This window comes from Gossypium arboreum, chromosome 12 (genome assembly GCF_025698485.1).
Source record: "Gossypium arboreum isolate Shixiya-1 chromosome 12, ASM2569848v2, whole genome shotgun sequence".
In the NCBI taxonomy this organism is placed as follows: Eukaryota; Viridiplantae; Streptophyta; class Magnoliopsida; order Malvales; family Malvaceae; genus Gossypium; species Gossypium arboreum.
In genome coordinates this window covers 74,098,538-74,122,295 of record NC_069081.1, presented here as the reverse complement: position 1 = coordinate 74,122,295, position 23,758 = coordinate 74,098,538, and the positions used below count along the sequence as shown (strand labels likewise).

Sequence of the window (23,758 nt, the reverse complement as noted above, 5' to 3'; positions counted from 1 at the left end):
TTAAATAGAAATATTATCATTTTATATCATCTTCATCCCCAAAATATACATGGAAACCCTAGAAGAGAAAGGAAACTAATCAAGCTTAATTAGGTATGTTTTCTTGTCTCATTTTTAGTAATTTTTATATTTTTTGAGATCGGGATAGTCTAATCTATCTATTTTGGGGATTAATTTAAAAAGTTATCAAAGTAAAAAAGTTTTGTCATTGATGAATATGCTGAAATTTTGAAATTTATTGTAGAAAATGAAAGGTTGTTGATAGATAAACAACTTTTACAAAAACAATTTTAATGAAATCATGATTTAAGGACTAAATTGAAAAGTGGTAAAACCCATGGAAAAATTCTAAATTTTGTGAAATACAAGTACTGTAAATGTTATATGAAAATTTCAGTTAGGCTTGGTATAAGGATTAAATTGCATGAATTTTATTTTTTGAGCCTAGGGACGAAATTGGAATTTATGAAAAGTCTAAGGGCAAAATGGTAATTTTTCCTAAGGTGTAAATTGAATCCAAATGAATATGAAATGTGATAAGTTGATGATTAAATTCATTTATATAGATTCGGACAACTAAAATTCGAAGCTAGATCGAGGAAAAGAAAAAGTTTCGGATTAGTAGATTTTCAAACATAAACAAGTGTCAAGGTAAGTTCGTGTAACCGAAGTGTGTTTATTTATATGCTTTAATTGAATGTGGTATGTGATTGTATGAATTATATAAATGTTAAAAATAAATAAATGAAATAATCATATGTTCAAACATATTCGGAAAATATTAAGTTTCGTTTGAATAATGAAATTCGATGGATATACGTGATATTTCATATTACATGTGATCCTGCATATGTTGCAGACAGCATATAGCTCGGATGAGCAATCCTGTTAAAGCCCTCTCAAGCATCCTGATAAATAGTTCTTACGAGCATCCTGATTAGTAGTGATCATGTATGTGTTGCGCACTACTGCAGCTCTGTGTGAGCATCCTGTTAAATGATTCGATCGATTGTGATCCAGCATATAATGCGGACACAAACACAGCTCTACGTGATCGTCCTAATATAAGCTTTTATGGGATTCCAGACATGGCTCACTTGAACTCCCTGTTACCTTATCCGGTGCTCCCTGATAGTAACTCTTCGGAGTTATCTGTTAAGCTCTATGAGCTCCATGATTTAAAACTCTTATAAGTTTATTGTTTAGCCTGGATAAGTGTCCTGTTACATGGCTCATCTGAGCATCCTGATATGTGGCTCGAAAGTGTGCTCCCTGATTAACTGCCCTCATGGGCACCCCTGATTATGAGTTGACAGTTTACAGTTTTGTACACCTTGTGTGTACTACCTGAGAATCCATCTATATTTCATAATTCAACGGATAAAACTCATGACGTGAGAAATTATGAGATTACAAGAATTATGTCTTGAATGCTTCTAAAAGTTTATATCAAAATGAGCTCATCCATGCTTACTTGATGTACATGAGAATTATGTGACTAACTTGCTTATTTAAGTGTGTATGATTAGGAAAATTTTCTAATTTGTTGGAAAGCATGATATTATTATGCTTATTTAAGTGAATATGATTAGTAAGTTTACTTCCCGTTATACGAACTTACTAAGCATTAAATACTTACTAGGTTTTCTTTTCTCTGTTTTATAGTGCTCGAAAGCTTCCAAAGGTTGGAGACCGGTTGGAGTATCATCACACTATCCACCAGTTCGTTTTGGTATAAATAATAAACTTATTTTGGTATAATGGAATGTATAGGCTAATTTTACCAATTTTGGCATGTAAATGGTTGTTATAATCTAGCCATTGGAATGACTAGAATGATATGTTTTGGTATATAATAATAAAGCCATAACATGTTTGATGTGTTTTGAAATGGCTAAGTAATAGATGATATATGAATCAAGTGATAAATGAATTTGCATTAATATATATGACACAAATTTACCTAAGAACATAAATGAAATTTTGGTAAGCTTAATCATTTGAATATACATGTTAATATATCTTTTACAATACTAGTATTAGGTTTGATTATAATGCCTTGGATTGGTTGGTGAATGTGTATAAATGCTGTTATAGGTTAATGGCTAATTCGGGTGAGAAATAAGGCTAGGAAATGGCCATATTTTGTCTACACGGGTAGACACACGGGCGTGTGTCTTAACCGTGTGTGACACACGACCTGGTACATGGGCATGTGGATTGGCCGTGTGTCCCCTGCATCTTAAAATTGAGAAACAAGATGCTCAAAATTGGGCACACGGGCATGTGTCTCAGCCGTGTGTGCTACACAGCCTAGAACACGGGCATGTGTCTTGGCCATGTGAAACCTGCACCTAATTTGTGAAAACTAAATGGACCACACGGCCTAGTACACGAGCGTGTAGCTGGCCGTATGGCACAAGTCAGAGAGTTACACGGGTTGAGACACGGTCGTGTGCCTCATATCGAATGCCCATACAGCTTGAGACATGGGCAGTCACTTGGCCATGTGAGCCACACTGCTTATTCACACAGGCGTGTGACCCCTGTGTTAAAGAAAAATTTTTAAATTTTGCGAAAAATTCTCTGAGATCCCGATTTAGTCCCAACTTGATTCTAATGTTTAAATTGGGCCATAAGAATCCATTCAAGTGACGATATGAATAGTTTCAAATATGAATAGTAAATGACATGAATTATCTGTAATTGTTTTATAAACTCCGGTTAAACTCTGTAACCTTGTTCAGGCGACGGATACGGGTTAGGGGTGTTACAACAACCAATACAGGAAATCCTGTATCCATCAAATGTCATTTATTCAAACGGGACTTGACATTTATCAGTTTTTGTCGGATATGTAATCAATTTCATGTAAATAAAATTTACACAATTCACATATATAACATTCAATTCAAACATATAAATATACACAATTTAGTTACACGAACTTACCTCGACAATGTTTGTGTTCGTAGACTATTATTCTGATACTTTTTGTTTTCCCGGATCCAATTCTGAACTAGGTCTATCCGAATCTATACGAGTAAATTTAACTCAATTTAATAAAATTAACATTCAATTCCATCCAATTCACATCTTAGGAAAAGTTACCCTTCTGTGTCTATACTTTTGATTAATTACGATTTCATCCCTGGGCTTGAAAAATGAAAGTCATGCAATTTAATCCTTATTCCAAGCCTAGCCAACTTTTACATATAACATTTATAGCCCATATATTTCACAAAAATTAGAATTTTTCCATGAATTTTACATCTTTTCAATTTAGTCCCTAAATCACAATTTCATTAAAATTTCCTTTACAAAAGTTGTTTATCTATCAACAACCTTTCCATTTCTACCATAAACGTTCATAATTCATGCATATTCATCCATGGAAAAATTTTAATACTTTGATAACTTTGAAAATTAATCCCCAAAATAGTTAGATTAAGTTATTATGATCTCGGAAATATAAAAATTACTAAAAACGGAACAAGATTACTTACCTAATTAAGCTAAGTAAGCTTGCTTGAGCTCTTTTCTCTTAGCTAGGGTTTCCATGTTTTTCTATTAAGGAAAGATGATGAAAATGATGACATTTATCATCTTTTCATCTTTTACTTTCCAATTTCATCATTTTCTTTAATTAAATTTCCATGGATGAATAATCATACTTATCTGCTAACTCCACTTAATGGTCTAATTGACATATAAGGAACTCAAATTTTGAATTCCATAGCTATTTGATACTTATAGCTACTAGAACTCAACTTTTGCATTTTATGCAATTTGGTCCTTTATTAAATTAGACATGTAATCAGTAAAATTTTTTTAATGAAATTTTCATACGTTATTCCTATCATAATGCAGACCATGCACTAAAATTAAAATAATTTTCTTTCTAACTCGGATTTGTGGTACCAAAACCACTGTTTCAATTTCATTTAAATGAGCTATTACAAAATACCAATGAAGAAAAACTATTTTTGTTCAAATGGCCAAATGTCATTTTGTAATGGCAAAATGTTATTCTTTTTTTTTTTAATTTGGGAAGAGAAATGGGATTGCTTGGGATCGAAACCAAGCTCTCATCTACAACCTCTTGGCAGAATGTTATTCTAAACTTTTGTAATGGCTGTATGGCCATTATTATTCTTTTTTTTTTAGAATTATCGAGACAGTTATTTTTATAAGAAGAAAAACTCTCGTATATACACACACACTGCCCATGGTAGTTTTTCGGTAACTGTCTTTTAATAACCTTAAGAGGTTCAAATCTGAATAAATCAAATATTTCCAACAAAAAATAAAGAAAAAATAATTGTTAGAATTGAGCGACTCGAATCCTTATTAAAATAAAACACAGTGGAAAAATAAAATAAAAGTAAAATCCATATAGAACTACATTTCTTTTATTTCATTTTAGAATAAGGTTTTTCAACCTTATTAAACTTCATCTATTTGATATTGATTAGAATAAGGTGTTTCAACCTTACTAGACTCTTTCTATTAGAATATGGTTTTTCAAACCTATAAATAAACATTTTCTACTCCTCTTGTATTAATTCGAATTCAACATAGTGAATTATCTTCTTCTATACATATGGTTTTTTTTTCCAAAAGGGTTTCCACGTAAAAATCTGTGTGTTCTTTATTTTTCTTTCTCTTTTCTTTGCGATACATTATCATTATCGACGTTCTATTTTTTAACAAATTGGTATCCCAGCTTCCGGGTTGTTTATCTCAATCACAGTAATGACGTCTTTAGTATGAAATTTCACTGTTGGACCGTAACAACATATTCGCATTGTGGCAGATAAAGATGCAAGCAATTCTTGTGAAGATGGACTTAGAGGATGCCCTACTAAGAATAGATAAGATGTCTTCGACATTGATAGAGGAAAAAAAGAGGTGTAAAGATCGAAAGGCGCTAACACAGTTGCATATGCATTTGTTTAAAGAAATTTTACAGGATGTGATGAAGGAGAAGACCGCTGTTACATTATGGAAAAGGCTGGAACAAATATGTATGTCAAAAACTCTAACCAGCAAACTGCATATGAAGCAACGTCTTTATGCTCATCGTTTGGAGGAAGATGCATCTGTGCACGAACACTTAACAGTGTTTAAAGAAATTCTCTCAAACTTAGAGGCCATGGAGGTTCAATATGATAAGGAAGATCTAGGGTTGATTCTACTTTATTCATTACCCCCGTCTTATTCAACCTTTAGAGACACCATTTTATATAGCCGCAAGTCTCTCACAATTGATGAGGTTTATGATCCTTTGACCTCATATGGTAAGTTGAAGCATCCTGTGATTAAACCCGACTCTTAGGGAGAGGGTCTCATTGTTCGTGGGAGACAAGATCGAAATGCTGATGATGATCGTGGAAAGACATAGGAACAGAATCATCGCGGTAAATCTAATGGTAGATCGAAGTCTTCAAATAGAGGTAAAACTTGTAACTTCTACAAGAAGAAAGGGTACATTAAATCTGAGTGCTATAAGATGCAGAATAAGATCAAAAAGGAGGTTGCAAATTAAAAGGGAAAACAACCAGAAAAATCTAGTGAAGCTAAAGTTGTAGAAGACTACAACGATGGTGAACTCCTAGTTGCTTCTATCAATAATTTTGAAGTGAGTAAAGAGTGGATCCTTGATTTGGGCTACACCTTCCATATGAGTCCCAATCGGGATTAGTTTACAACTTACGAAACAAAGTCTGAAGGTGTTGTTTTGATGGGAAAAAATATGTCGTGTAAAATCGCAGGTTTTGGAACAATTAAAGTTAAGATATTTGATGAAGTTGTCAGAACCCTTAGTGACATGCGACATGTTCCAGAATTAAAGAGAAATTTGATTTTTTTTAGTACCCTTGATTCAAAGAGTACAAATACACAACTAAAAGTAGGGTTTTAAATATTTCCAAAGGTTCCCTCGTGATGAAAGGGTAGATAAAGACTGGTAAGTTATATGTTTTGCAGGGTTCTACCATTACTGGTGATGCACTTGTCGCTTCCTCTTCCTTGTCAAATGATGATGCTACTAGTCTTTGGCATATGCGCCTAAGGCATATGAGTGAGAATGCCATGGCAAAAATGAGCAAAAAAGGACTTCTTGATGGGTAAGGAATTTGTGAACTGAAGTTTTGTAAGCACTGTGTTTTTGGAAAGAAAAAGAGAGTTCGATTCACCAGAGGAATCCATAACACGAAGAGAACAATAGATTATATTCATTCTGATCTGTGGGGGCCATCCAGAGTGCCTTCGAGAGGTGGAGCTAATTATACGTAACTTTTATTGATGATTTTTCCAGAAACGTTTGGGTGTTCTTCCTGAAGTAGAAAAGTGATGTGTTTTCCGCATTCAAGTCTTGGAAAACTATGATTGAAAAACAGACAAGAAAATAAATAAAACACCTCCACACAGACAATGACTTAGAGTTCTGTTATGATGAGTTTAATGAACTGTACAAGTCAGAAGGGATCATGAGACACTTGACAGTTCGTCATACTCCACAGCAAAATGATGTTGCAAAACGAATGAATAGAACGATCATGGAGATGGTTCGATGTATATTTTCGAATGCCAACTTACCAAAGTCATTTTGGGCCAAAGCAGCCTCTACTGCATGTTTTTTGATCAACCGATCTCTATCCATTGCCATTGAGAAAAAGACACCACAAGAGGTATAGTCTGGTAATCCTGCTGATTTTTCTGATTTAAAGATCTTTGAGTGTCCTACATATGCTCATGTTGATAATGGAAACTTAGAACCGAGATCCATTAAATGTGTTTTTCTTGGTTATAAAGATGGTGTAAAAGGGTATAAGTTATGGTGCCTTGAAAATGGAAAAGTTGTGATTAGCAGAGATGTTGTTTTTGATGAAACTGTTATGCTACTTAACTTATCTCTTAAAGACTCTTCCAATAAAGAATAGAAAAAGTAGGTGGAACATCATATTAATCCAGAATCCACAACAGAGTCAACTCCTCAAGCTAGTACAGAAATTCAGAATAGAGTTGCTTCTTCACCACAATACTCTATCGCCAAAAACATAATTAGAAGAGAGATTAAACCTCCAAAGAGGTATGCTAAGACTGATCTAGCTGCTTTTGCTTTAAATGTTGCTGAAGAATAGATGCAAACCAAGAGTCATCTAATTATTCTGAGGCGGTTAGTTGTGAAGGCTCAGAAAAGTGGATGTTTGCTATGTAAGAGGAGATGGAATCACTCTACAAAAATAGAACATGGGATCTTGTGAAACTTCCTAAAGGAAAAAAGATTGTTCACTGTAAATGGGTGTTTAAAAATAAAGAAGGGACTCTAGAAGTTGAAAAACCTAGATAAAAAGCAAGGCTTGTTGCAAAAGGTTACAGTCAAATTCTAGGAGTGGACTTCACATATCTGTTCTCCCCAGTTGTGAAGTATAGTTCAATTTGATCTTTGCTTGGTATTATGGCCATGCATGATTCGAAGCATGAGCAGTTAGATGTAAAAATTACATTTTTGTATGGAGAACTTGAGGAGGATATTTACATACAACAACTAGAGGGTTTTACAGTCTCAGAAAAAGAGTTCTATGTTTGTTTGCTGAAAAAGTCCCTTTACAGTTTCAAAAAGTCACCAAGACAGTGGTACAAGAGGTTTGATTCTTTATGACTTCTCATGATTTCAAAAGAAATAGTTTTGATAGTTATGTTTACTTTAAGAAAAATCATGATGGTTCTTTTGTGTATCTATTCCTTTATGTTGATGACATGTTGATAGCAACAAAAGATAAATGAGAGATAAGAAAGGTCAAAGCCCAACTAAGTGAAGAATTTGAGATGAAAGATTCGGGACCAACAAAGAAGATACTTGGTATGGAGATTCTCAAAAATAGAAAAGCAAGTAAATTGTACCTAAGTCAGAAGGGGTACATTGAGAAAGTTCTTTACAGGTTCAATATACAGAGTACTAAGCCTGTTAGTACTCTTTTAGCAACCCATTTCAGACTTTCTAGGATTTGTGTCCACAATTAGATGATGAGATTGAGTACATGTCATATGTTCCATATTCTAGTGCAGTGGGATCTCTCATGTATGTTATGGTATGTTCATGTCCAGATTTATCATATATAGTCAATGCAGTTAGCACATACATGGTGAATCATGGTAAAGAACACTGAAAAGCAATTAAGTGGATTTTAAGATACTTATAAGGTACTACTGATGTTTGCTTACAGTTTGGAAGAACTAGAGATGGAGCCATCCGGTATGTTGATGCTGATTTTGCTAGAGACCTTGATAGAAGAAGTCCTCTCACAGGTTATGTCTTTACAATCAGAGGTTGTGCAATCAGTTGGAAAACCACTTTGCAAACTACAGTCACTTTGTCTACCACTGAAGCTGAGTACATAGCGATACTAAGGCTTGTAAAGAAGCCATTTAGTTGAAGGGACTCTTTAGTGAATTCAATAAAGACCTTTAAATCAATACAGTATTTTATGACAGTCAAAGTGCCATCTTCCTTACAAAAGATCAAATGTTTCATGAGAGAACAAAGCACATTGATGTTAGGTATCATTTTGTTTGTGATATTACTGTTCATGGTGATATTATTATGAGCAAAATTAGTGCTCATGAAAATCCTATAGATATGATAATTAAGTCACTTCCCATAACCAAGTTTGAGTATTGCTTAGACTTGGTTTTATGTTCATTGTTGAAGTTAAACCCTTAAGGAGTTTTTATGGTAGAGGTGGAGAACGTGTTCGTTGAGAGTTCACCATGAAGAACTTGTTTGTTTAAGAATACGCATCAAGGTGGAGATTGTTAGAATTGAGTGACCCGAATCCTTATTAAAATAAAACACAGTGGTAAAATAAAATAAAAGTAAAATCCATATAGAACTACACTTCTTTTATTTTATTTTATTTTAGAATAAGGTTTTTCAACCTTATTACACTTCATTTATTTGATATTGATAAGAATAAGGTGTTTTAACCTTACTACACTCCTTTTATGAGAATATGTTTTTTCAACCTATAAATAGACATAGTCTACTCCTCTTGTATTCATTCGAATTCGACATAGTGAATTATCTTCTCATCTGCCCGTGATTTTTTTCCTAAAAGGGTTTCCACGTAAAAATCTGTGTTCTTTATTTTTCTTTTTTTTCTTTACAATACATTGTCATTCTGACATTCTAACAATAATTTTAATAAAATTAAAAATATACTTGGTATGAAACAAATTAATATATTACTCATACGATGTAAAAGTATATATAAAAAATTGATGTGAATAAATAGTTGAAGCCTCATTCCTATCTAAATTTTGTTCGTCAAGAACTAAAATCAATGTTGAGATCAAATTATTTAACATTTTCGAAAATATAAAAATAAAATTAATTAATAAATAAATGATAAATAATCACGAATTAACTAAAAATAATAAAATATAAAGCATTAAATAAATAACTTCCTAAAAAGTTTAAATCTTGTCGTCTATGATTTTGAAGAATAATTTTGATAATCAATTCTTAATTAAATAAATCTGATTAGATACGAATAAAATGTTTTTATAAATTTTGTGGTACATATATAGCCTAAACGTTTGAATAGATGAGTGGTTTAAATGCAATGTTGGTTTTTAGGGGGCATGTGTTTAATTCTTGCTTTTGGTAATTTTAACTTTCTTTTCTTTTCATTGGTGGGAATTTGTTTTATAAAGTTTTTGACGAAAATTGTCAATTGCCTTTGACTTTTTGAGTGCTTTTCTAAAGTTTCTGACAAAAATTGTGCGGTTTAAAGACTTTGAGGGATTCAAATTTGAGTCTTTCAAGTACAATTGGGTTTTTTTTTTCAGAAATTTTCAAATGGTTAATGGTAAGGAAGGGAGATGAAAGGAATTCTTTGTACGGGTTTTCAGATAAAGAATTTTGATAAGAGCATCTGATAACGTTTTATGGATTAAAATAATAGAGTAAAAACAAGAGAAATAGAAGAGTAAAAAATAGGTAATAAAAAAAAATTCATTTTTCTTGTTAAACGAAAATCGATCCTTACAAAATGCTTTCTTCACCATTAACATTTTCCCCCTTCTGCATGAACTTTTAACGAATGTTAAAACAGAAAACAACTTAAAACTCAGAAACATCTGAGATCGGTCAGAGGAGTTAATCATGTTGTGATTGCTGAGTGGGTTTGGGACGCCTCTCTGCAAGTAGTCGTTTCGTGCTTTCAAGGACGCCAAAAAAGATTGAACCGCCAATACCGATCCACAACACTCTTGGCTGAATGCCCTGCAGTTGAAATATATAAGTATTCATGTATGTATGTATGTGCTTATGTATGTATAAACTTATCCTGAAGATGTGAGGTAGTAAATTCTTCAGGAGAAGACTCCTACCTTAAGAAGAGCAGAGGGGCCTTCCTCCCTAATAATAGTTTGAACACAATCAAAGATTCCCTTGTACTGGTTTGCTGATCCCTATGGAAACCAACAGATAATCAACTCTCATCTTATTATGCCCTATTATACAACCATAAGGGTATATAAATATCTTCAAGATAAATACTATACCTGAACCATTAACCTCGTTTTAATAACATCCAGGGGAGTTGTTATTGCTCCAGTCAACGCACCTGTGATAAGATCGTATTAAGCAAGTATGGCATTTGATTCAAGCATCAGTCTATATTACTCGGACTCGAACATGAGTATCAGATAAGGTGGTGTTTTAAAGACGGTTATGCTAAATTCTTTTTAAAGTTTGTCCAAATATGTATTGGACATAGGTGGGACACGGATGCATTAGGGAAAAAAAAAAAAAAAAAAAAAAAGAAGAGTCCGGTGACATAGATTATGGGATTGGGTACGTGACAAGAATCTCATGATACCAGCAAAAGCACCAATAATAGCATTCTCAGGATCATTTAAATCTCTTCGAGCCTGCAAAATAAGAAAGAAAACCCATAAAGTAATAAAAAATGCAATTATAAGTACGTTCATCTCATCGCATATGCAGAAACCATTTTTACATCAACAACAATCCTGCCCTCTCTGATGTCTTGATGGCAAATCAATAGATGAGCAAATTTATGCAGCCAAATAAACTTAAACAACCTCCCCCGGGCTTCACTTGTAGCATTATGAAATACCTTGTAATGAAAATTTTAATTTATGTACTATGTTCCTCCTGATATTCTCTTTTGCTTAAAATTTTATGGACAAGTTGTGTTTAAGTATCCAACATGCGATATATTAAAACTTGCAGTTTATAGCTTATTGGACCAATGCCCTTAAGCTTCAATTATATAATTTACCGTAGATGTGGACCAACTTAAACACAAAAACATATGCGGACGCTTTAGATTTATTCCTCAAGCTTTCAGCAAAATTGCAAGATCAACATGCCTTTCTTAATGTGTCTTGGGAGTTTTCTTTGCTGCCACTAATTCTTTAATGCACAAAGAAGAAACTCATACACCATAGACATAGAATGCATCAAAAAATAAAATATATCATAGAAAGTAGCTTTTGAATGCCATAGATTGCAAGACGGGGAGAAGAGAGGGCAATAACAATCAAGTAATTAAAAAAACGAGTGAATCTATCAGTTTTATGTGCCATACTACCAGCAATGGCATTGGAAAAGATCATATAGATGAGAGCTTACCGTTGCCTTGTAACCAATTCTAATTTGCTCGTAGATGCAGAATTGAATGGCATCAAATGGCAAATCTCGTAATAAAAAAGATCCATAACCCTACAACTTATAAACAAGGGTCAGGTGATGTAAAAAATAATTCACAACTCGCAATAGCTTAAGGATTTTCATTCATGAAAAAAGCAACAGACTGATTCTCTCTCGAAAAAAAAACACCCTCAACCTCCATATGGGACAGAAATAAGATTAGATGCCTAAATTTGACGGTCCAGAATATTATTAAAAACAAACAGATGTTTGAGGATTCATCATGGTAGGAGAGAGGGAAAAAGGAGGGCATCTCATACCGCATAGAGGCCCTTAAATCCCTCCTTTGATGCAATAACATGAACAGCATTAGACGCAGAAGTAAACTGCCCAGTCTGCATCCTTTGCTTTACAACCTAAGTTGTTAGCAAAAACAAAACATAATGAGAAAAGGACTAGTAACTCAATTTTCAATAAAAGAATATGCATAATCAAACATATCTACCTCAGTTGGAACACGAATAAGTGAAGCGGCAATTCCTCCTATGGCTCCTGCAGTCTGCACAGGATTCAATCATGTTAATAAGATCGTACAGCCAAACCATCAGTCAAAGTCTAACTAAACTTTTAATGATTGGGATGAGAAATCAAGGAGGTTATTCAACCAAATTTAGGTTAAGCTGGATGTTTCAAGTCACGGAAAAGGTTTATCCTCTATAGTAGATGTAGATCATTATAAGGATATATTAGCTTGTAGTGAGTTTATCATGAATGAAATATATCCATATCAAGAAGAAATAGAGGAATCCCTCACCAAGTGAGCAACGGCACTAAGATTTTCTGGGAAAAGCTTCAATAGTTTCTGCTTAGTAGGTTCATACACACCTACAAATACAGCAGAAGCCCTGTGCATAGAAAAGTTATTACCAAGTTGGAACCCACAAGTAAGAAATAATAACTGTGGAAATCAAGGGATGTTAACTAGCATTTGGTAAAAGGATTTTAGGAATAGTTATATTGATTGAGGTTCGGTAGAGAAAATCTATGAGCAATTATTGCATTTTGTAATAATGCCCATTATTAGGGCTTAATCTCATGCTTTGTGATAGTTTCATGTTTATAAGATTTTAGCAAGTATAAATAGAGGATATTGTAACAAGCAAAAAGCATGAAAAAGAATGAAGTTTTTTTTTTTCTCTAAAAATTTCCTTTTTTCTTATCTTTCTCAACAAACTCTTTTTCTTCCGAAATTTCTCTTTCTCAACATTTTATCAGAGTAGGTTCTAAAAGATTCCTAAAAAGAAGGAAACAAAACCTCCCAAATCAGCCATGGCATGCAGCAGAAAACTCATTTCAGAGGTATAATCTTACCTGGGAAATTAGATAAAACTCATTTCAGAGGTATAATCTTAACTGGGAAATTAGATAACTCAAAAAGGTAATTACATGAGTACTCTAATTGTTAGACAAGAGAAAATCGGCATTCGGATTGTGGATTGAGGGGCATTTAACCATATGAAAGGCGATCTTGTCTAGATGAGCTGTAAATAGCTTAGGAAGATTTTGTAATAATGCCCATTATTAGGGCTTAATCTCATGCTTTGTGATAGTTTCATGTTTATAAGATTTTAGCAAGTATAAATAGAGGATATTGTAACAAGCAAAAAGCATGAAAAAGAATGAAGTTTTTTTTTTCCTCTAAAAATTTCCTTTTTTCTTATCTTTCTCAACAAACTCTTTTTCTTCCGAAATTTCTCTTTCTCAACATTTTATCAGAGTAGGTTCTAAAAGATTCCTAAAAAAGAAGGGGAAACAAAACCTCCCAAATCAGCCATGGCATGCAGCAGAGAAAACTCATTTCAGAGGTATAATCTTACCTGGGAAATTAGATAAAACTCATTTCAGAGGTATAATCTTAACTGGGAAATTAGATAACTCAAAAAGGTAATTATATGAGTACTCTAATTGTTAGACAAGAGAAAATCGGCATTCGGATTGTGGATTGAGGGGCATTTAACCATATGAAAGGCGATCTTGTCTAGATGAGCTGTAAATAGCTTAGGAAGATTTTGTAATAATGCCCATTATTAGGGCTTAATCTCATGCTTTGTGATAGTTTCATGTTTATAAGATTTTAGCAAGTATAAATAGAGGATATTGTAACAAGCAAAAAGCATGAAAAAGAATGAAGTTTTTTTTTTTCTCTAAAAATTTCCTTTTTTCTTATCTTTCTCAACAAACTCTTTTTCTTCCAAAATTTCTCTTTCTCAACATTTTATTAGAGTAGGTTATAAAAGATTCCTAAACAAGAAGGGGAAACAAAACCTCCCAAATCAGCCATGGCATGCAGCAGAGAAAACTCATTTCAGAGGTATAATCTTACCTGGGAAATTAGATAAAACTCATTTCAGAGGTATAATCTTAACTGGGAAATCAGATAACTCAAAAAGGTAATTATATGAGTACTCTAATTGTTAGACAAGAGAAAATCGGCATTCGGATTGTGGATTGAGGGGCATTTAACCATATGAAAGGCGATCTTGTCTAGATGAGCTGTAAATAGCTTAGGAAGATTAGCTTGAAATCCCTTAAATTGAGAGATTTCATTAGGATTTTCTATTTTATTATGATTTAATTTTCTTTTTTTCCCTTTGTAATCATCCAAAAAACAGTGTATTCTGAAGGTAGATGAATAAGAATTTTAAAATTATTTTCACCTTATATTCCCTAACATTGTATCAAAGCATTAGGGATTTTTATCTGGGATTTATTACTCTTGAGCAACCTTTATTGCTGCATTCCCTTTCTGGTTTCTCCTACTATTTCGACCTTCATCACTGTCACTACTGCATAATTTTTTTTTTCCTTTTTGTTCTAAGCTAGTTTCAACCATCATCGTTACTATTGCCATGTGTTTTTCTTTTCTTTTTCTTTGCTACGTATTGCATTCCTTTACCTTGTGAAACTCTGGTACCAAATCAAATAGAACAATTCTGCCCATAAAATTGAAGATTTGCAGATTATTCAGATGGTCAGCAATGAAGAAATTGAGAAGTAAAGAAAGCCTCGTATGAGTTGAAATAGTCTCCAAGAGCATGGTTTGACAAAGTTAACAAAGCCATGGTGTTATAACATAGTTATAAAGGATAAGATCACCCTCCGTATAGTATATGTTGATGACATAGTTATAACAAGACATGACAAAGAAGAGATGGCTCATCTCAAGAAGCGATTGGCTTGGAAAGTTGAAATCAATGATCTGGGAAAAATGCAATATTTCCTAGGAATTGAAGTTGCCAGATCGAGGAATCTTTATCTCCCAGAGAAAATACATTTTGCACCTCTTGACAGAAACAATTGAAAGAAACAAGTACGATAGGTTACAAACTAGCAAAATTGCCTCTTGGGAGCAGTCATAAGCTGCAAGCAGGGATGGCAGAGTCTGCGATTAAGGAAAGATATTAGAAACTGGTTGGATAAATTATTTATCTATTGCACACTAAACCAGATATAGCATATGCAGTTAGTTTGGTAAGTCAATTCATGCCTGATTCTCAAAAATCTCACATGCAGACAATTTTTCACATTCTACACTATCTAAAATCAGCTCTAGGAAAGGATCTCCTTTTCTCCAAGCATGTCACCTCCCGATTGGGGCCTTTACAAATGCAGATTGTGCTGGTACTCCAGATGATAGTAGGTCTACTACCTCTGGATATCACACATTTGTGGGAGGAAACCTAATCACTTACAGAAGCAAGAAGCAAGAAGCAAGAAGTAAGAAGCAAAAAGCAAACTGTAATTGCTCGATCAAGTGCGGAAGTAGAGTATAGGGCTATGGCTCAGGGTGTCTATGAGCTATTGTGGTTGCGAAAAATATTCGAAGAACTAAATTTGTTAGAAGAAGAAGGATTACCCTTATACTGTGACAATAAGGCTCCCATCAATATAGCCCAAAACTAGTGCAACATGATTAAACCAAACACATTGAGATTGATCAACGCTTCAACAAAGAAACTAGGTTCAAACTTCTTGTTGCAACCAAGCATAAAATGCACGTGAAAATTCTTCAATCACATATTACATCACAACCAATTCTGGTTCCTAAACTAGATTTCCTCTTTCTCAACCTCTATCGCATCCAACCATGACTTAAAAGCAAACCTTAATATAAACTCTAGATTCTACTTAAGGTTTGTGATATGGACGCTTTTATTACAATAAGACTTTTAGTTTTATTTATTTATTATATTAGGTTTTATTAAGAGTTTTAGTTTTACTTATTTTTCTCTATTATATTAGGTTTTTATTTCATTCATAAACTCTAAGTTAAGAATTCTATTTTATGTCAATTAGGACTCTTTCCTTTGTTATTAACAATCTATAAAAGACTGCCAATATGAAATAAATAGGTAAGCAATTATTCTATAAAAAAGAAACAATATTTTCGGAAGGGATTCAGTCAAGGACGAATCTTCCTCTTTGAGTAACCATAGGTCGAAGCAAGAATTCTTCCTCGTCTAGACCCGTGACTAGATCCTACACCAAGGCGCATATCAACTTGGTATCAAAGCCTTTTGTCATGGGTGATGAAGAGACTTTGGTAGCCAAACTGGAGGCTTTCATGGCACAAATGGCTACAAGGCAGCAAGCATTAGAGGAGAAGATGGCGGTGTTATCTCCTTTGGTCCAAAAGACAACGAAAGGGTATTCAGAGAAAAATAGTGAGGAACAGGGTAGTAGCGAAGGCAGAAAAAGGAATTCAGACTCTCAACAAGGTGGGTGCATGGTGCCACGATACTCTAAAATGGAATTTCCCAGTTATGATGGTGTTGGAGATCCTTTAAGGTGGCTGAAAAGATGCAAATATTTTTTTGACAATCAACGGACTAACGAAGAAGACAAAATAGGCTTAGCTTCATTCCATGTCTTAGGAGAGGCACAATTGTGGTTTGATCAAACGGAAGAAGATGAGGCAAATCTTAATTGGGGGCGCTTCAAAGAGTGTTGTCATGTAAGGTTTGGGCCAGCTATGAGTAATAACCCCTTTGGGGAACTTGCCAACTTGAGACAAACTGGGACTGTAAAGGAATATCATTGCCAATTTCAATCACTATTGGCTAGGGCTGCTGATCTTTAACCTTGACAACAAGTAAACCTCTTTACTGGCGGGTTGGTAGAGGAACATCAAATTGATATTGAGATGCAACAATCGGAAAACCTTGGAGTTGCAATGAATATGGCTAGAACATTGGAACGTAAACAAAATGTCTCTTCCAAACTATCATCTCGAGCCATCCTGAACTGGCCAACTTCCCAAAACACTGGCAACAATTCAATCATTTCATCAACTAAGAGCATTGCAAAAGAAGGGGGGCAAACAACAGAACCAATAGGGAACAACGGCAAAATAGGTTCTTCTACACCATTTATTAAGAGATTGACATGGGCAGAAATGGTGGAAAGAAGGGCTAAGGGGCTGTGTTATAATTGTGATGAATCCTATTCCATGGGACACAAATGTAAAAGGTTATTTTGGATAGAAATACCAGATGTTGAAGGCAAGCAAGATGAAGATAAGATAGATGATTCTGGATAAGTTTTTGAAGCTTATTTTGAATTTGAGCTTGAGGACAAGCTCAATTCCGAGAAGGGGAGTAACGATATGGACACTTTTATTGCAATAAGAGTTTTAGTTTTATTTATTATATCAGGTTTTATTAAGGGTTTTAGTTTTGCTTATTTTCTCTATTATATTAGGTTTTTGTTTCCTTCATAAACTCTAAGTTAGGAATTCTATTTTATGTCAATTAGGACTCTTTCATTTGTTATTAATAGTCTATAAAGGCTACCAATATGAAATAAAGAGGTAAACAATTATTCTATAAAAAAGGAACATTATTTTCAAAAGGGGTTTAGTCTAGGACAAATCTGCCTCTTTGAGTAACCATAGGTCAGAGCAAGAATTCTTCCTTGTCTAGACCTGTGACTAGATCCTACGTCAAGGCGCATATTAGTTTGATGCCAATATTGGTGTAGTTTAAGGGGAAACAACAATGTCAATAAAATTAAGACTGAACATTCGAGTAGGAAAGACTGAACTTAAGAAAAAGTTGGGTTATAGAAAACCTCTAGTTAATGTATTAATTCAAAGAAAATAATAAGAATGTTGTGGTTGAAAATATTTACAGCTTATTTATACTAGGATTAGAAATATTGTTTTAATCCTAGCCCAGGATTTAAATCATATATATTTTATGACACTAGCCTTAGATTTAAACCTTAAAGATAACCAATAATCCTAGCCCTTGTTGTCCATAATATGTCTAATAGTTAATAAACATTATTAAAAAATATATGAAATCATTAAAAGGCCTATGCCATTGTTGCATTTCTTAATATTGATCGTTATTAGGGCCTAATATCATGCTTTGTGATAGACTTTTGTTTTTAATATTTTAGCAAGAATAAATGAAGGCTATTGTAACTAAAAAACATCATGGAAAAGAAAAGAGTCATTTTTCTCTAAAAATTTCCTTTCTCAACAAACTCTTTTTCTCCCAAAATTTCTCTTTCTCAACAATAACATATATCAGTATATAATCACTACATGCAGTGATGTCTATTACCTAAAAATATTTTGCCAACTATCCAAAAATGTTTCAAGCCTATATACATGTTCCTGGAAACATGAACAGCCACTACTAAGATATTTTCTTCTTCCAAATGCCATGCAAAGTTACTTAGAATAGTAAAAAAGAGAGGGGCAGAGCAATTGAAGTAGAAGAAACATCTTGAAAGTTCAACTATAAGCTCCTTGATTAAACAAATTGAAGAAACTTCAATTTGGTTTATAAAGGCAAATAAGAAGTTAAATAATTTAGTACCATACAAACAGAAGTTGCTTGAGGTCGGTTAAGAAATACATATTCATGATAAACAAATATTTCAAGGAAATTAACAACCAACAATGAGCATATAAATTACACCTCAAACAACCAAACTTAGTACTACTCTTTTGCATGAGCATAAAGATGAGTCAAGCTAAACCTTAGCAACATGTTGAGTTTATTTTTAACAAAAAACCTAAGACCAGTCTCCGTTGAAGTTCACATATAGCATATAAGTTGGCACAAAGGAAGGCTTTATACGGAAGGAAGTTGCTTCTACAGAAGTTCAAAGCATGGCATGATAAAGCCTATGTAGGTCAAATGCCAAAAGCTAAATGGCAATTGAGAGTTTCAACTACCAATTGGTGCCCAATAGGTAGGCTATTAGAAAGTCTATGAATGCATAAATGTTTCAATTTGAGTGGGAGCAAAATGGTTCCATAGGTGCCCAATAGGTAGGCTCTTAGATTGAGCAGAAAATCTAGCAATGCATAAAGGTTCCAATTCAAGGGAAAGCCCAAATGGGGCAGGCAAGAACAAGAAGCACTCATCGTCTGATGGATGGCAGCTCAAATAAGTGAACAGGTCGCTGCTTTTTTGTGCAGGTATCACTGTCTATGATTAATAGTAGCCACAAGGACAAACTAAGACACTGAATCCTTGTGTAACTGCTGCCCAATAATGATCTTTTAGTCATCATCATTATCTCCACAAAAGAAGACACGGTGACATCGAAGGAAGTCATATTTGTTCCCCTGAAAACTTTCTGCTAGGGCTGTTTTACTTTTCAGTTACTTGCAGTGTTTGCATTAAAAATCACAGAGTTACATCTTAATTATAGAGCCAAATAAGGGGAAATCAAATCAACCACCCTGTGAACTGATTTTCACATCTCAATAGTAATTTGTACATGTTCTGATAAAAAATGAACCATCTTGAGTAAATATGACTACTGAATCACAAAACAATTATCACATTCTAATATGCTTGGGGAAATAAGAAAGTTCTGCAATGCAAAGGTACTTACGGTAGGACACCAGCAAGATTACCAGCTAATCCAGAATAAAGCCCCTTCAAAACTATTTTACCTCCACCGCGAGCTGCCTAGAAGAAAGAAGGTAAACATCAAAAAGTTTTGATCAAAAAGCTAAAGTTAAAACCAAAACAAGCACTAAATGAAATCTTCTTGAGTTCCTTGTCCGTATTGAATCCACAATAAGAAGCATTTCTATCTCATAACTATGACAGGTTAATTTATTTACAAAGAGATTTACACAGATTTTGCACTTGGACCAAATGTAGTTCATTTTGCAGGAAAAGAAAAAATCATTAGCAGTTGGCCACCTAGCACCAGTCATGCAAATTAGGTAGAAAAACCTGTGATAAACAGGAATGTAAAAATGGAAACAAAAAAAAAAAAAAAGAAGAAAAAAAAAAGAAAAAAAAGAAAAAAGAGAGAGAGAGAGAAGATGATCTATTAGCCTAACACTTCTTCTGGTAGAAAGAACAAAATTGGAAGTAAAATTCAAAGTGATAGAACCAATTTCATCTTTTGTCCGAAGGAAATTACATGGATTTACATCTTTTCACTCACAAGATTAAATCCATTCAGTTATGGAAGAAAATGCAGAAAGGATCATCCCACAACATTGAGTTATTTTCATCCCTAATCCTATTCCTTCATTGCGTACAACCAAACAACTAAAATATACAAGCTGATTTTCTCTTTTTTCCTCCGCATTCCCCTTTCCTTTCCTCATGTCCCTCATAAAAAACTTAATGTGTAAAAGTCCTGGTAAAGACTTGGACTGCTGGACTAGACATAAGGTGGAAGTAAAATTCATGACCACCATTATAGCATTTTTTTCAAGTACTCAAGAAACACCTGCCTGCAGCCGTGTCTTTATTGTATCAATTGGGTATAAAGCAGTTTCAACCACAACACCAGCTGTACCTCCAGCTATGATTCCCTCTGCAAAATTTTCCATACAAGTAATACATTAACATATTGGCAAACATTACCAAACTAGCCACACTGATAACCAGTGAAGGCAGTTTTGACAAAAGAAAAAAAATTACCACTGAATCCTTTTTTCTCATGTTTGAACGGGAAGCAAAAGTGTCTCCACATACACATAAGACATAAAGACTCACGCTGATACAACAAACCTTTTCATAGCTGAGTTTATTCTGTAGTTCAAATAGGGTTTTTTTCTTCGTTTTTTTTTTTTTATTTCAAGTACATTATCTATCCAATTTCAATAATAGTCTGTTTTCCAAAATGGCAGCTCAAGCAATTTGTTATACATACCAAATAAAATACGAAGAAAATCAAAAGGCTTTTCCTCTTCCATGCTGACTGATGCAAAGCACTTCTTTGTTTGCAGCTGTAAGTTTTTAATCTTCCTATTTGATACATCTGCAAAACATGCCAACTGTTCAAACAATAAAAGGAAACCAAAAAGAATAATTTTTTTTTATACAAGGATGCTTTGGTCACTGGATAGGGCAATGAGTTATACATGCTCTGGATTCAAATCCTGAGACTACTCTATGTCACTGGTAACTCCATGAACCAGCAAAGCTAAACTCCGGGCTCAAATGTACACGTACACATACATATATCTAGTAAAGTTAATCCATGGATCCTGGCTAACTATGTCTGAAATCAAAATTCTTAAAGAAAAACAGATTGTCACAGTTAAACCCACAAGAAAGAAAAGAAAATTAAACCCATAAATTTAAATATAAAATAAATCAAAGTATGGCAAAAACTTATATAAATATAATTAAAGTGGGTTAATTACCAGAAGATACTAGAGAAGAGCTCTTGGTGTCAACAGCCAGTGTAAATGGACCCATGTTAACCAAACCAAACACTTTTCGACTCTCCACTATAATACTATCACTGGACTGAAGAAGAATTTCCTGAAAGATTAAAAACATAAAATGCAGAAAAAGAAAATCAAACACTGAAAATAATTTCACCCCTAGAATCTAGTGAGAGAAAAAAAGGCAAACGGTTGCTTCAATTCAAAATTTAACTTATGTCTATGAAGAATATATCATATTGAGACATAGAGAAGGAAAGAAGATACCTTTTTGGGAGAGTGGTAGATTGTTCCGTTTGGCAGACTGCAATACAAAGAGAGAGATGGGAAAATTCTCTTCTGGTTTTTCAGTTGTTTGTTTTATTTTTAGGGATTGTTTTGTTATGTTATTTTTTATCCAAACTATAACCCAGTTTTAAATTTATTTGAGACTTCAAAGTATAGTATATCTGTAAACTAGATTTCTATATGGTTGGGCTGCCTCCTCAAGCACAGATGTTTATATGAAATTTGACAAATTTTGGATAAAAATATGAAGTCTTAAAAATTGGCTTAAGCAAAAAAAAATTATGCCGATTTAAAATACGAATCAAGTTCGAGTGTGATCGTTCAAGTCTCATGTCATTGGTCGTGGATCAAAATCCATAACGAATGCACACAAAATATCTCATGGAGGTTAATTAATTAAATGAAGCTCATTTAACCTACTTGAACTAGCTCGATTCATAGAATACATGGAAAAACCTATTTATTTGAAGTCTTGTTGGCCCAGTAGAATACTCCAGTAAAACTAGAGTTATTATGGTTAATATTTGTAATCTTAAGGGATAATATTGTGTAGAGTTTAAATTATTTAGGACTCTCATCTTATAGATAGATTTTAATCTCTTTCGTTGATGTAAATTACACTATACCGTTGAATCTAGAGGAGGTTAACTATAAATAGAGGCATTCTCTCTCATCATCTCATTATATCTCATTCAAAGTTATTGAATATATTTGAGAGCATTTACTCAAACACTTAGCATGCTTAGTTTTTTTTTTTTTTTTTTGGCTTTTTTATTCAATTCGAGTTCCTTTGTCTTTTTTAATTTGCTCTCATTTTATTCTAATGCTTTAGAGAATTTCTTTTGTGAATTTTCACTTTTAAGAGTTAGGCTAACTCAGGTGGATATGAAATAAAGAAATCACGTAAGGGTGCATGGTTTGCTAGACTAAAGTTTTAGCTCCATGATATGTGAACATTCAAGACTCAAGCCTGGCCCAACCTGTTTTTAAGTTTATAATATTTTATATTATGCTATTTTGGAAAAAGTACCAGCGAAACCCTTGTACTTAGGGCTAGATTGCATTTCAATCCCTATACTGAAATAAAAAAGGGCAAATTAGCCATTTTAATTCTTAGATCTAACTTGAACTTTTTGTGTTTTCAAGCTGTGTCAAATTCCAAGTTTCCTTCATTCATCTAAAGTCTTATATTTGACTTGGTGCCCTTAGTGTATCCATTTGTACACTTATAATTTTTTTCAAACAGATTAGTTTATAAAATTATTCATGAATTACATTAGTATCCTTCGTATAATGTCCTCATTTAGTTTTTGTATGCAAAGGAAAATAAAAGTAAATATTAGCTCATTGGTTGTCTAATGTTTAACTAATACTAAATGGTATTACATGGTCTAATCGTAATACGAAAAGACAGTTTATATTAGTATACAAACCTAAAAATGTTTTTAATCTAATCGGAAATGAGCAAACTGATTGAAAGACTAATATACCGTTTATTAAGTCCAATTGGGAGATGCCTTGTCTTGGGCATCGGAACGGATGACTCCCAGAAGATAAAGATATAAATGTGATTGAATGGACTGGCAGTACATTAGACTGGACCCAAGTAGAATATATCCTAAACTCGTTTACAGAGTTATTCACTCGTGACGTTATAATGCCCCAAAATCCGGCCTAGATGTTTAGACTGAATCTCAAAGGTCACATTGATCACTGAAGTGATCGTAGGTAAAATTTTAGTTTAACCAGCTAGAAAACAAACGATATTTATGAAAATACATTTAAGTTGATTCTAAAACGTGGCTGTCTGAGACCTCCGACGTGCCGAATCTAGCAACAGCATACTGAAATACCTTAAAAGGAAAACTGAGAAAGGTGAGCTACTCGAGCTCAGTGTGAGTTCAAAACGATTAACATCAAGTTTACAGAAGAGAATTCCAGATAGCAGTTCAATAGCAAAACAAACTTATAGAGATATACAGAAACAGAAGGTAAATTCGGGATCAACGTCCTAACAGAACGTGACCAACAAACACACTTCATCATAGACAAAAACTCAACCA

General features: G+C 33.6%; 1 protein-coding gene across 1 annotated transcript; it reads right to left on the bottom strand.

Moving 5' to 3' along the window:
* Window positions 1-10,003: 10,003 nt before the first annotated feature.
* On the bottom strand, window positions 10,004-21,880 carry LOC108473991 (S-adenosylmethionine carrier 1, chloroplastic/mitochondrial). Its single transcript, XM_017775834.2, has 13 exons — window positions 21,675-21,880; window positions 21,384-21,504; window positions 20,888-20,995; window positions 20,462-20,548; window positions 19,604-19,676; window positions 12,501-12,591; window positions 12,192-12,245; window positions 12,007-12,102; window positions 11,669-11,758; window positions 10,890-10,941; window positions 10,573-10,634; window positions 10,399-10,479; window positions 10,004-10,291 (listed from the first exon to the last, which is right to left on the bottom strand). The coding sequence occupies exons 2-13, from the start codon at window positions 21,436-21,438 to the stop codon at window positions 10,166-10,168; spliced, it is 975 nt and encodes a 324-aa protein (XP_017631323.1). The 5' UTR covers window positions 21,439-21,504; window positions 21,675-21,880; the 3' UTR covers window positions 10,004-10,165.
* Between the last annotated feature and the right edge of the window lie 1,878 nt (window positions 21,881-23,758).